At 41.5% G+C, this 13949-nt stretch overlaps 1 protein-coding gene across 1 annotated transcript; it reads right to left on the bottom strand.

Annotated features, from left to right (window-relative positions):
* Positions 1–8120: 8120 nt before the first annotated feature.
* On the bottom strand, positions 8121–9535 carry LOC131237985 (uncharacterized). The gene is made up of 2 exons (XM_058236117.1): positions 8778–9535; positions 8121–8566 (listed from the first exon to the last, which is right to left on the bottom strand). Exons 1-2 carry the CDS (start codon positions 9514–9516, stop codon positions 8121–8123), a joined length of 1185 nt encoding a protein of 394 aa, XP_058092100.1. The 5' UTR covers positions 9517–9535.
* Between the last annotated feature and the right edge of the window lie 4414 nt (positions 9536–13949).

The raw sequence follows: 13949 nt of genomic DNA on the forward strand, positions 1-13949 counted from the left end.
AGGCCCATGTGATACGGCCCATTTGATGTACTTAAGGCCCATGGGTCGAGGCCCAATGGGTTGTCCTTAGGGTCCATTGCAATGCGTGATTTCTCCATGGTTTATGGCAGGCTATGCCTTGGGTGCAATGTTGGTTTGACGTCCACATTGCATGTATAATGTTGGTTAAATGTCTGCATTACGACTCTCCCTAGGGCCCATTGATAGGCCGTACTTGTGGTGTGTAGGCCTTTTAGGCCCATTTACATTGTAGGGATAATTCATCACTTTATAACATGCTTAGTATAGCTCCATGATACATGCCCATACACATCATATGTATGCTTGATATGAGGAATGTTTGATCATAGCATAAGCCGTTGGGCTGTGGCATTTACGGGACTCCTTATGAGACGGAGTGCCCCCACATGAGTGCATGGTACGCACAGGATTACTGCATGATTTGACGATGTGACTCATGTATTCCGCATATGTGTGACTTGATCACTGCACGCCCTAGCGACATCAAGGCCGTGGCCTCCACAAGCACATCGTGGATGGTCGTATCGGATACCGAAAATATTGGCTCTAGCATTGTGGGCACTTAGGATGTCCTTGGGCGAAAGTTTCAGAACCTTTTTGGTAACAGGAGATGCTCCAACGTCTAGACCGAGTGGATACATGAGCGCCCGAGTGCCGAATACCAGTAGGACGCGTCTCCCACTGTGTCGTGGTCGGTTGGAAGGGGGTGTGGCCTTATCCGCCCGAGTGAGGGGGCTATAAGTTAGGTTGAGTTTGACCAACTCGTAAATGAGTCCGCTATCGACGAGCCGGGTAGGTATTGGTAGACTACTGGTCAGGTGGATAGTGAGGTCTATTCCACTTGCTCGACTGTGCAGGTAGGGAGGAGGCAGTCTGTATAGAGTGTATCAGACCCTGGTGATATCCAGAGAGGAACTGTACTGATATGTGTACTTGATGAGGACTGACATGCTTGCTTTGCATCTTGCATATGACATTTGGCTACATAGGCCTCGCATCGCATGGCCTTGGTATGGCCGATAGCATTCATGTCTTACATCATATAGCTTTGGTACAGCTGATAGCATTAATGGACTTACCGCATGTTTCCGCATTACTCTGATACTGTACACTTGGCATTGGCCTTGCACACACACTTACAGCACCCTCTAAGCTTTTGTAAGCTTATGCACGACCGTTGCGTGCAGGTAGTGTTGGACAGTAGCAGCGCTGAGGCAGGAGTGCGCATCAGTTTATTTTAAAGCTATTTAATCACCCTGTATTTCCCTTTCCGCATTGTACTTAAAGTTTTTGATTTAGTGGATATGTGATGATGTTGTTTTGTGACTTGGTTATGCTTGTGGTTATGCTCCATTACAAACCAAAAAAAAATTTATACTGAAAATCCTCCTTGTAGGATCCCAGGATCGGAATCTGGCATGAGAGTACCGAAATTCGAGAATGGAGCACTACGGAGGCTGTCGATACCGGATTCGACGATCGAAAATTTTGTAAGCCCGTTTTCCGAGTTTGGGGCGTGACAGTATGGATATTCAAATTTGCACAAGTATGGTGGGATTTCAATGTCCTATGTGACGATCGCACCCTCAGTAAAACTAGGTGACGCAGGGATGAACGTGATGAGGTCGATCACCGTCTTCCTCAAGGATAACTATCTGAATCCACGGAGCTTCTCCTAACTCCTCACAAAGACTTTTCGAATCCACGAGGAAAGAAAGCAAGAAAATAGAAATAAATTCTAATAAATTCAAATTTTGATTAATGAGTGAAATAAACGAGTTCACAACCTTTTAAATAGGGGTACCAAGTAATGGGAGAGAAATCAGAAGCAAACTACAACTAAAACACCTAGAATTCGCAACTTACTATTTATAGACGGTCGTGATGTCTACTAGTGTGTAAGGTTTTCAGCCAAAAATAGTAAGTGTCCTATTTGGCTTCACCAAGCTGTTCTCCTAATTATTCTAAGCACTTTTCATGTTGGACATAACTCTTAAAGCCTAAAGGATGAAGAGTTATAATCAAACTAAAATTTACTATTTATAGTAAAAACGGAATTAAAATAGGGAAATGCCGTTGATCCGGGGGTATTTCGCAAATCCGTCTTGCTCAACTAGGCATAGCGGGGTTGGTTGTATAAAGTAGCTCGTTCTACCCCAAAATCATATATTTTATGCCTGATAACTCATTTCGGATTGTGAGATACGCCCAATCTAAGGTCGGACGGTCCGGATCACTTCTGTCGTTAACCGGGCCTTCTTTTATCTATCTTGGCCATTAAACTGTCCGCAATCCATTTTACATCAGTCCCTTCCACTTCAAAAGAACTCATTCTACTCTAGTTCATGATACTCGGTCAAGTCCACAACATTGAAAGTCCGCGAGATCGCCATGTCATCTGGAAGATCGACAACATAAGCGTTGTTATTGATCTTTCAGATGATTGGGACGGGTCCAATCTTCTTATTCTTTAACTTTTTGTACGTCCCAGTCGAAAATCTTTCTTTACGCAGATGAACCATAATGCGGTCGCCCACCTCGAACATTTTTTGTCGTCGATGCTTGTCCGCTTGTTCTTTATACTTCTCATTCGAGGTATGTAACTTGGTCTGCACTTTCACATGAATGCTCATGATCTTGCCTGTCATATATTCTATTGCAATGCTCTTGCCTAGGAGCTTGGGCAGATGGACCAATTCAAGCGTGTGACGAGGCACTCATCCGTAGATAATTTAGAACTCTGATTTTTTGGTCGAGCTGTTCACCATGTTGTTGAATGCAAACTCTACTGAAGACAAGGTTAAATCCTACTGCTTCGATTTTTCTCCTAAAATACAGCGAAGGGGGTTTCTCAATGTGCAATTTACAACCTCGGTCTGCTCATCAGTTTGTCGGTGGTAAGCACTGCTAAATTGAAGTCGTGTATCAAATCGAGTCCATAAAGTCTGCCAAAAATGGTTAATAAACTTCATGTCACAATCAGAAGTAATAGTCTTGGGGACCCCGTGTAACCGTACGACCTCCTTGAAGAATGGATTCGCCACGTGTGTTACATCGAGGGTCTTCTTGTATAGGATAACGTGTGTCATCTTGGAGAAACGATCTACCATCACGAACACTGAATTCATGCTGCGTTGTGTTCATTGGAGATCAAGCACGAAGTCTATAGATAAATCCTCCCAAGGACTATCAAGCACAGGTAACGGGTTGTAGAGGCCCGTATTCTAAGATTGCCCCTTGGAGGTCTGACAAACATGACAACGTCGTACCGCTTTTCCCACATCACGTACCAATTGTGGCCAGTAATACCGCTCTTCCACAGAAGCTCGCGTCTTATCTCGCCCAAGGTGTCTATTGAGGCCACCTCCATGTCGCTCCTGAATAATCTGCTCTCTTAGAGAACTTTGAAGGATGCACAATTGATTCCTTTTGAAGAGAAAATTGTCCTGTATATGAAGGTCATTGGGGTTACTTTATTGGCACTTCACTCAAGAATTTTTTAAGTCCTCGTCCTCGGCATATAGGTCCTTGAGACAGTCGAAGCCGACCACCTCGTTGCTCATCATAACAAATAGTGATGCACGACGGCTAAGTGCATCAGCCACCTTGTTTTGCTGCCCTGATTTGTGCTTCAGAATGAGCGTGAATTTCTTTAAAAATGCAACCCATCTAGCATGCAAATGATTCATGTTAGTCTGGCTATTAATAAACTTTAATGCTTGGTGGTCAGTATACATAACAAAATCTCTTTTAATCAAATAATGCCGCCAATGTCGCAACGCCTCAACAACTACGTACAACTCAAGCTCATATGTCGACCACTTCTTTCGGGCTTCGCTGAGCTTCTCTTTGTAGAAGGCTACCGACTTACCTTCTTGTGATATATAATACTCCTCCAATATGGACATATGAAGTGTCACACTCTACTTTAAACAGCTTATCGAAATTAGGAACCACCAAGACCGGTCTTGTGGACAACCGATACTTGATCTCATAAAAGCTCTTATTAGCTTCATCGGTCCACTGAAATGATCCTTTTTTCATTCAATCTGTAATAGGCGCGACTATTGTGCTAAAGTTTTGCATGAATCGACGATAGAAGGTCGCTAACCTGTGAAAACTACTCACCTCATGAATGTTTGTCGAGATCGGTCATTCCCTAATCGCTCGCACCTTTTCATTGTTCACACGGATGCCCGTGGACGTTACAACAAATCCTAAAAATAAAAGGTTGTTCGTTAAAAAGCTACACTTCTTCAAGTTGAGGTACAACTTGTTAATTTATAGGACCGACCTGAGATGTTTCCTGTGCTCCATCTCATCCTGACTATATATTAGTATGTCATCAAAATATACTACCACAAATCGGCCAGTGAACGGTTTTAGAACTTCATTCATCAAATGCATAAAAGTACTTGGTGCGCTCGATAGACCGAAGGGCATGACCAGCCACTCATACAACCCTTCCTTAGTCTTGAATGTCGTTTTTCACTCATCACCGGGTTAGATAAGAATTTCATGGTACCTGCTCCTCAGGTCGACTTTAGAGAACACCTTGACCCCCTCTAGCATATCGAGCATGTTGTCCAACCGCGAGATTGGGAACCAATATTTGATGGTAATTTTGTTGATTGTCCGGATGTCGACACACATGCACCAGCTTCCATTTTTTTTTAGCGTTAATAATGCTGGTACGGCACATGGGCTCATGCTCTCTCTCAAGAGACCCTTACGGATCAATTCATCCACTTGCCCCTAAAATATCTCACATTCATTCGTACTCATCCGATAATGAGGATGGTTGGGTAGGCTAGCCCTAGGGACGAGGTCTATATGATATTGAATATCTCTCATGGGGAGCAATCCATCAGGTAAATCTTCAGGCCAGACTTCTTTAAATTCGTTTAGCAATAGTCTTAAACTTGGAAGAATGTTTGAGGGTTTCGATTCCTCATCCTTCACCACTACAGCATATACCTCGCTGGTTTCCTTGAATTCATCCATGAAATTTTGAATGGTCAAAAGGGAACTCCCCTCCACTTTAGAGGGTTCAGGGTAGTTCTCTAGTGCCATAGGGACAAGAATTATTTTTCGACTATCCTTGACGAATATATAGACATTGTCTCGTCCTCGATGGGTCGCATCACGGTCCAATTGTCAAGGCCGACCGAGTAATATATGGCATGCTTCCATGTCGACCACATCACAAAGTATTTGATTCTTATAATTTTTATTAATTGAAAATGAGATAGTGTATTGTTCAGTTACCTTGGTCTCGTTTGTCTTTTTTATCTAGCCAATTGAGTACGGGGAAGGATGTTTTATCGTTTGTAGCTACAACTTATCCACCATTACTCTTGAGACGATGTTCTTGCTACTACCACTGCTTATGATCACATCACAGACCTTTCCGTTGATAGTGCACCGCGTACGGAATATATTGTGTCGCTATGAATGTAATTCCTTCTGTGGGGTATGCAGTAATCACCTCACAACTAGAGATTTGCCACGATCCTCACCCGTCACTTCACTGCTATCTGCTATTTTCTCAGTAGCTTGTTCATATTCATCAAAGTCGAGATCTTCTTCTGCGACCTCACATTCAATGCCTCTTTCGTTTATGGTCAAGTATGTCACGAGACGTTGAGGACAGTTGTTTGATAAGTTGTCCGGTTGGCCACAGTTGTAACAATTGTTTGACCATAGCCGAGCATAAAGATTTGGAATCCTATTCGGGCCCGTTGTTGTGGGTGCTACACGTTGAGGTCTAAATGAGCCACTCCCCGTATCACAGCTTGTGGTTGTAGGAGGTTGAGAATGTTATTCTACTGGTTCTTTTCCTCATGTCAGCACTAGATCCTGCGTGAGACTCGTCATGGAGGGGTCGAATTGAAGGATAGGGCAGAGCAGGAACCCTCGCAAGTTGCGTTTCTGCCCTACCTGCCAATTGAACTGCTTCATCCACGGTCCCGATTGGGTACATTTGAACTCGGTCCTGAATTATCGGTCGCAACCTACCTATAAATCGTGCCACCTTCAATTACTCAGATTCTGACAGATCGTTTCGTGTTACCAATCGCCTCCATGTATTGGTCGTCGGGCAAAACCTTCATTATTGTCTTCATCGCTAGAACTTGAATCATCTAGTGTCACCTTATGGTTTGCCACTGGTAGTGCTTTACGAAAATTGGTGTTGTGTCGTACAGCAACCACGAGTGGTGGAGTACTGCCTAGGGCTCAGGGCGAAAGTAACACATCCGCAAGACGGTCGTGAGTTGCTTGCAGCCCTTACATGGTTAACTGACTCTCTCGGTGGAAAGCTTCCATTCTTTCTGCAAGCTCACGAATCCATGGATCACCGTCCACAGGATTTTGGCTCATACCTTCGTTGCTTGCCATCGGCCCGAAGGGAATCCTCGCTCTGATACCAATTGACGCAGGGATGAACGTGATAAGGTTGATCACCGTCTTCCTCAAGGATAACTACTTTGAATCCATGGAGCTTCTCTGGACTCCTCATAGAGACTTCTCGAATGCACGAGGAAAGAAAGCAAAAAAATAGAAATAAATTCTAATAAATTTGAAATTTAATTAATGAATGAAATAAACGAGTTTACAACCCTTTAAATAAGGGTACCAAGCAATGGAAGACAAATCAGAAGCAAACTATAAATAAAACTCCTAGAATTCCAACTTACTATTTATAGACGGTCGTGATGTCTACTGGTGCACAAGGTTTTCAGCCAAAAATAATAAGTGTCCTATTTGGCTTCACCAAGTTGTTCTCCTAATTATTCTGAGCACTTTTCATGTTGGACACAACTCCTAAAGCCTAACGGATGAAGGGTTATAATCAAACTAAAACTTACTATTTATAGTAAAAACAAAATTAAAATAGGGAAACAACCGTCGATGCGAGGGTATTTCGCAAATTCAGCTTGCACAACCCGGCATAGCGGGGTTGGTTGGCTAAAGTAGCTTGTTCTACCCCAAAATCATATATTCTATGCCTGATAACTCATTTTTGATTGTGAGATATGACCGATCTAAGGTCCGATGGTCCGGATCATTTCTGTCGTTGACCGGGCCTTTTCTTGTCCATCTTGGGCATGAAACTGTCCTCAACCCGCTCTAGATCACTAGGTCATGGAAAGATTGAGCAGTAGATCTCAAAGTCAAGTCTCTTGTCCAACGACATACGTTAAACTCCATTTACTTTAGATTAACTAGGTCATTAGGAAAATAATATTTTATAGTTATTTTAAAAGCAAATCTAGCAAAATAGTTTTTTAATAAACTTCCTTCTCAACATGATAACAAATGTACAAAATTCACTAAATTTTAAATTGACAGAAATACATTTTTTTTTAATGCGTTATTTTCGTAAACAGATGAACACGCATGATTTTATATTAATAACCCAATTGTACAAAAAGTCAGAAGTCCTGTATCTCCAACCAAATCGACAAGGGTATTTTGGTAACTCCACAGACATGTGGGCCTAAAGTGGCCACTCACAAATCTATCCCACGCTATATCCCAGCCGTTCATCAGGTGTGTCCTGCCACGTGCCCACTGGCAAGCCGATCTGCCCACCAAGTAAGCAACACATGCAAACGAAACATGACCGTTGTCAATTTCCTTTAACCGTCCATTTGTCTATATACGCCTGGCCCTCCCATTAGCCAGGCAAGCCTCACTGTGGGCCATGCCACATAGGCAGTGGGGGCCACATGATGGAAGGCCTCACTTGACCATAGGTGGGGAGAGTTAGATGATATCATAATCTACAAACTCGACTCTACTCGCCCAACTCGACTTGACCTGACCAGATTTCAACAGGACCAGAGAAAAACTCCCTTCTGATCAAATCTCGAGAAAACCCTTACTCGACTCGAAAAAAAAAAAACTCAGCAAAATTCAAGTAGACTTTGTACAAGTCGACATTATTTATGTTATTTGTACTTAATAAATATTTATAAAATACTGAAAGAAAACTGGGAAAAACTAATTCGAGAAACTCAATCGAGTTTTTGAGTTGACTCGACTCAACTAGGTTTCAAGTCGGAAACTTTGTGCTTTTAAACAATGAAATGATACTAGTGGCCATTGCATTTCTTTTGTAGGGGAAGTTCAATACCTGGAATCTCAGGAACTTGTAGTAGATATTTGAGTGGCAGTCTGCTTTGGACATAATTCCAAAACCTTTGACCTCCAATCCTCTCATTCTCCATAAACCTCTCCAACAAGACCTGAAATTGTTGGAATTTCCCTGCCACTTTCTCATAGAATGCACTTCTTATACAAGTAGAAGTGTCCGCAAGTGCCTCAACTTTCCTATATTGATGATGAAGGGCTTCCCAACATAAGCATGTCTGGCCCACATACACCAATTCAAAATCACTCTCCAAGCTCCTTATAAGCTTTCTTCTAGTCTCCTTGCTACAGTTTATATAAGGGAGAGAGAAATTCACAGGCTCAATATTGCTCTCTAATAAGCTCGAATTCCCCATTTTCTTGTTCAAGATTGCACCTGCATCAGCGTCTATCATAAAAGGAAATGGTTAGTGAGAAAATCAAGAACATAATCAAATGAAATGAGTTGAAAGAAGCGTGTGCCACAACCCATGTTTGGTACTTAAATTTTCAAATGCCAAAACAAGATTTCGACAACACCGTAATTGGGTGACATAGATTGTGGCATGGTGTGTTGTGCTGCATATTGAGATCTCCTTGGTTGGTGAAGAAATACTCACTTATTCCGCATGTTCGCTCGTAATTGAGTAGGTCAAACCATTTCATTCTTTCAGTGTACTTGTTGTAAAACTCATCGATTTGTACATCTTCTTCTTCACATCTGTTCTCCACTACCCCTTCTGCGATGGACAATTCAGAGCTACACATAAGGGAAGCCGTCACATCTTCTTCTTCACTTGTGTTCTCCCCTACCCTTTCAGCGATGGACGATTCAGAGCTACACATAAGGGAAACCGACTCAGAGCTACAATTAAGGGAAGACGACTCGTCCGCTTCTGAATCCCCATACACTTGAACATCTGATTCTTCCTCGTTGTCTTCCTCCTCTTCAGACAGGTCTCTATTATCTCCTAATACTCCTTTTGATCCATCTATGATCTGCGCATCTCTGTAAGAATGATATAACACTATACTTTGAATTGGGCCATTAACACCGAATGCTTCATACGTTCCACTACCCTGTGTAACTCCATAATCATCTGGTCCGCATTGGAAATTCATGGACATTACTCGATTTCTTAGAAGTCTAAAGACCCATAAAAACGCATACCAAATGCGTTTAAGAGGATGGATGATTAAAATCAATATCCCACTTGCTAGAAATTGGGCCCATAAGAAAATCTGGCACAAAACAAGCAGGACTGGATGGATGAAGAAGCTGAGGCGATACCATTTCTCAAATCCATGTGGGATGAGAATGATTTCAATGGCAAGCCAACATGATAAAAGTAAAGCCATCTCAAAACAACTTGATTCCTTGTACTTTGTACGAGTAAGGTAAGATATGCAAAGTCAGTTTAAATTGGCAATGCTTTCTCAATGTATATAAACTCACAAGATTGTTATTTGTTAATTCAAGTGAAGTATCGAGGAAGGAGATGGGTTGACTGTTTGGCATCCCATCACAAAAATACATTGTGGGTGTGAGGAACTGTATGGTGATATGCAAGTTTGCACACGTAGGAGCCCTGATTCAGGAATATTCCCGACCCCTGATATAAAGGAATTCAGAATAGACGCGTGATTAAATGATTATAAATAACCCTTGGATTATTGGCCCATCTAAATGGTCCAAACTAGTTTATGTACTGTATCATATATATATGGATAGAATTGACGAACCAAGACTTTATTTATTTATTTATTGGTATGTCCTATCTCCGCAATAGGAACAATCGTGTCTGGATCAATGAACCATGGGGCCCACTTGTGCTAAAGGGATGCACCTGGACAGCATTCACAAATTCCCATTTCTATATGCATCAGAACTCATAATTCCCCTTTGGTTGTTAATAGGGTCATGGGGTATTTAATTAGTATATTACTTTCTTTCCAATATAGGCCAAACGTTGCTTATAATATAGTTAAGAGCACCTATTGACTAGCTTCTTATCACATTTTTAAGACCCTTTTTGTAAGTGGGTCCATGGAACTTCAACGGAGAAGAGCTAAATGCTAAAACTATTAGGTAAGAGGCTCAAGTCGCCCTAATTTTCCCTTTTGTGGGTTTCAGTTTTTATTGGGCCGTTAGGTGTGAGGCCATACGACCCATTTAGGTCCATATTCATTTTCTACGTGGTGAATGTTTGAACCGTCCACTTTCTGGGTGTTTCCATAGGGCAGGCAACAGTTTTTTTTTTTTTTTTTTTTTTTTAAAAAAATTTTAATTACACTTAAACGTGTGATTCTAGCCACCCTATGTGTTTGGCTGAATGTGAACCATTGAAAATAAAAATCTTTATGGTTGCAATCAACTCCACAAGTCAATGGTTAAGTTGATCCTTTTGATGTGATCACTGGACCACATGCTATCAAAATCAAAATAGCACTCACAGCATGGTGCGATCCGATTCTTACCACAATCATTATTACTACTACGGCTGCTGCTCGGGTGTGTGGCACATGTTGAGAGGGAGTATGAAGACGAAAAAAATTAAAAAATAAAAACAATCAGCTCCTAAGCTCAAGTTGGAGAAAGTCGGCAGGTAAGACAGAAACTGCACATTGGCTTTCACAGGTGAAATCTTTCTTCGCTGCTTTGCTTGATTGAGGTCAGCCATATTTTCATTTTCCTAACGTACTCTTGACTTAATTAAAACGTTTTACCATGTCCTTATTCATGAGGAAAATTAATTTTGGAAGCAAAAATATCCACAACCTACTTCATTTTTATATGGTAGATATTATCTCACCCCTTTCTCATCCTGAGGCTGAAAAAAACATGGACCTGCCATCGTCACTTTTTACTTTTATCTTTCAACGAGTGTGGGCACGTGCAGGCTATTAGTTTTGTTTGCAAATGTAGGGGCAAAAAAGTCATTTTACTCTCTTGCTCATATTGTGTTTTATCTAGGAACACGTGGCGCAAGCAGAATCACATGAATGTCCCATTGTTTAACTTCCCCCGCTACAACGAACAAATGGCTAAAATCGTTTTCCATCCATGTGATTGCTGCTCAAGCTGTGTTTATTTTTCATTTTCCTCAATTATTAATGTACTTCGTGTATTTTTTTTACCTAACAGTAACAACTTAATTTTTGAACACTAAAATGAAGGAAGGTGCATATTTCATGTAGAGTGCACTGTAATATAAGTGGCCTTATCCATGCTGTCCATCCATTCTGAGGGCTAATTTTAAGGCATGAACTCGAAATTAAGGTAGATCGAAAGCTCAAGTAAACCATACCACATGAACCAGAGAGTTGAACACCTACAGTTAAAAATCTTATATCACCACAATTTCCTAAGTGTGGGCCACTTGAGCTTTGGATCCATCTCATTTTTTAGCTCATGCCTTAAAACGTTCAAGGAAAACAGATAAAGAGTATGCATGTGTCACATATATCATGGTGGAGCCCATAGTTATAAATTAGCCCTTTATGAACCAAGTTTCAAAGTAAAAATATCACAGACTTTAAGAATTGAAAAGTCAAACACCCAACTAAATATAATTTGGAACTTGATGACAATTTTACCCTTCATAGTTATCTTTATGCCTAGCTGGTAGGCAAATGGGCTAGACCTGATCCCCTGTAGGCCGTGACGAGAGCACAGGCACTCCGTCAAGCCCAGCCCCTGAATAGTCCATGCGAAATGGGTACTCTAAGCAGCCGGGCCAACGTGATCAGAACCTTTATATAAGACATTGTTGCATTTTACATGAATGGATAATCACAAAGAAGTCAAAGCTTATATCACATATCACGCGACCGACCAAACAACCCACATCTTTCTGTGGGCCCACCAGATTTCCATCTTAGATATTAGTGGTGAATGGTCACGTCGATTCGGAAGAGTGCGATTTCCCATAAGGTCGAGCTTCTGTAGTGACCACCATGATGTGTATCTAGAATTCAAACCGTGTATCAGGTGTGCCACCTCACGTCCACCACAAATCTCAAATATCAGGCCGATCCACAACTCAAGTGGTCTACACCACAGGCTACAATGTAAAATCATGTCTAAAACCTCTAAGTTTACCTGGTGTGATCCAAAAAAGTTATGAAATGGACTGATTTTTGGGATATGCCTTCATCATAGTAGGGAGCGTATGATTATCGGACTGGATAGTATATACTCTCTGCGATGGGCCCCATACAAAATCTGGAAGTTTCCAAGGTGGATCTCTCCCTCCCCATTTCTCCTTGTTGTTTCTTGTGGTGTGGCCTACTTCAGGTTTGGGTTAGGTTGAATTTTGAGCTTCATGTAATACAGGGGTGGGCATATCTTGGACGGATTGGATTGCACACACGCATGACACTGGGCCCCACATAGCTTGACCCTATGGAAATAGTCACATGTTTGGACGCATCTGATCATTCCCTATTAAGAATAATAATTTATAACAAGATGATGACAACAAATGGTATAAATTTATAGGGATTTCGTATAAGACTAACTGAGATACTATTAGTCCGGTTACGATTTATGTATCCATGTCAACATCTCTTCAAAACAGGTTCTTAGAATGAAATAGGTGGAGAAATGATCACATACAACCATTGCATGTGAACTTCCACATACAGCCACCTCTTACGCACCACGTGTCTCACGTGTAAGACATCGGACCAGATGGGCCACACCCATAAAGATCACCAACCGTAAAAGTCAGGCTAATCCACTAGTTTTGTGGCCACACCTATACACTGGTCCACACCATTGGCTGCCCATTTGTTTCAAAGGTGTTAACCACACCTTTCGAACGGCTCAGATGTGCTACACAAGTGAGGTGTTGGTAGGAGAGAGCTGAATGTGAAGCTTCAAATATAGCACCTCCAGGTGATAGTTTCACCAGCATGCCTAGCCTCTCGACAGGTACCCGGATCCGTGGATTCTGATGAGATCAGATTCCAGGTCTGATTGGTTTAGATCAGATCAGATCAGAATCCGGGCCCAATCTGGATACTTGAAGAAGTGGGTCACTAGTTAGGGCACTCCTCTTTTCAGTGAGAAGTAATCTTAACCATTAATCATCCATAGATATAAAGGCCAAGATAGTTTTCCTTGGTTGGAACACCTTATGCAATATTTACATCACCCACATAGTAGTGGAGGTCACAAATTCGAGTGACGTTAGCCATGATGATCGGTGGGACACCGACTTCAAAAGACAGGTCACCAGACAGCCGCTCCTCTTTTTCTGTTTTTTAAAATTAAAAAAAAAATGATCTCATCCACAAACAACAAATGCATAAAATAGTATGACTATATATAAAGTTCGTAAGCGCACACACAAAATAAATAAATAAAAAGGCTAACCTGGGTATGGAGATTCTAAGAGACTCGGTTATAAATCTCAATTATTCGAGTTGACCCAACTAGGTTTCAGGTCAAGTATACGAGTTTTGGAAACTATGGTTCACAGCACTAGTCTGTTAGAGTTGTAATTACTATCTTCACTTTATTTAAAAAACAGCTAATTGAAGCAATTTGTGTTGAGTCAACCTCGCCTACTCTACGAGTCAAAGTGAGTCTGAACTGATTAAATCTCCTCAGCAAGTTTCACAGTGACTCAGCTCAATTTCTTGTCTAGTCAAGTTGACTCAGCACCAAGTTTTAGAACTATGCCATTGACCATTCTATGATTTTAACCGTCCATCAATCGAAGGACTTGTAACATTCACTGCTTGGCTTGTGACCCCAATGCATTTTCATACACTTCTTGCAAAAA

Source organism: Magnolia sinica, chromosome 2 (assembly GCF_029962835.1).
Source record: "Magnolia sinica isolate HGM2019 chromosome 2, MsV1, whole genome shotgun sequence".
Lineage (NCBI taxonomy): Eukaryota > Viridiplantae > Streptophyta > Magnoliopsida > Magnoliales > Magnoliaceae > Magnolia > Magnolia sinica.

Coding starts and splice junctions, on each gene's coding strand:
- LOC131237985 (XM_058236117.1), bottom strand. CDS start 9,516: ATGGCTTTACTTTTATCATGTTGGCTTGCCATTGAAATCATTCTCATC. Junction 8,567..8,777: donor CGAGCGAACATGCGGAATAA/GTGAGTATTTCT, acceptor CTTTTATGATAG/ACGCTGATGCAGGTGCAATC.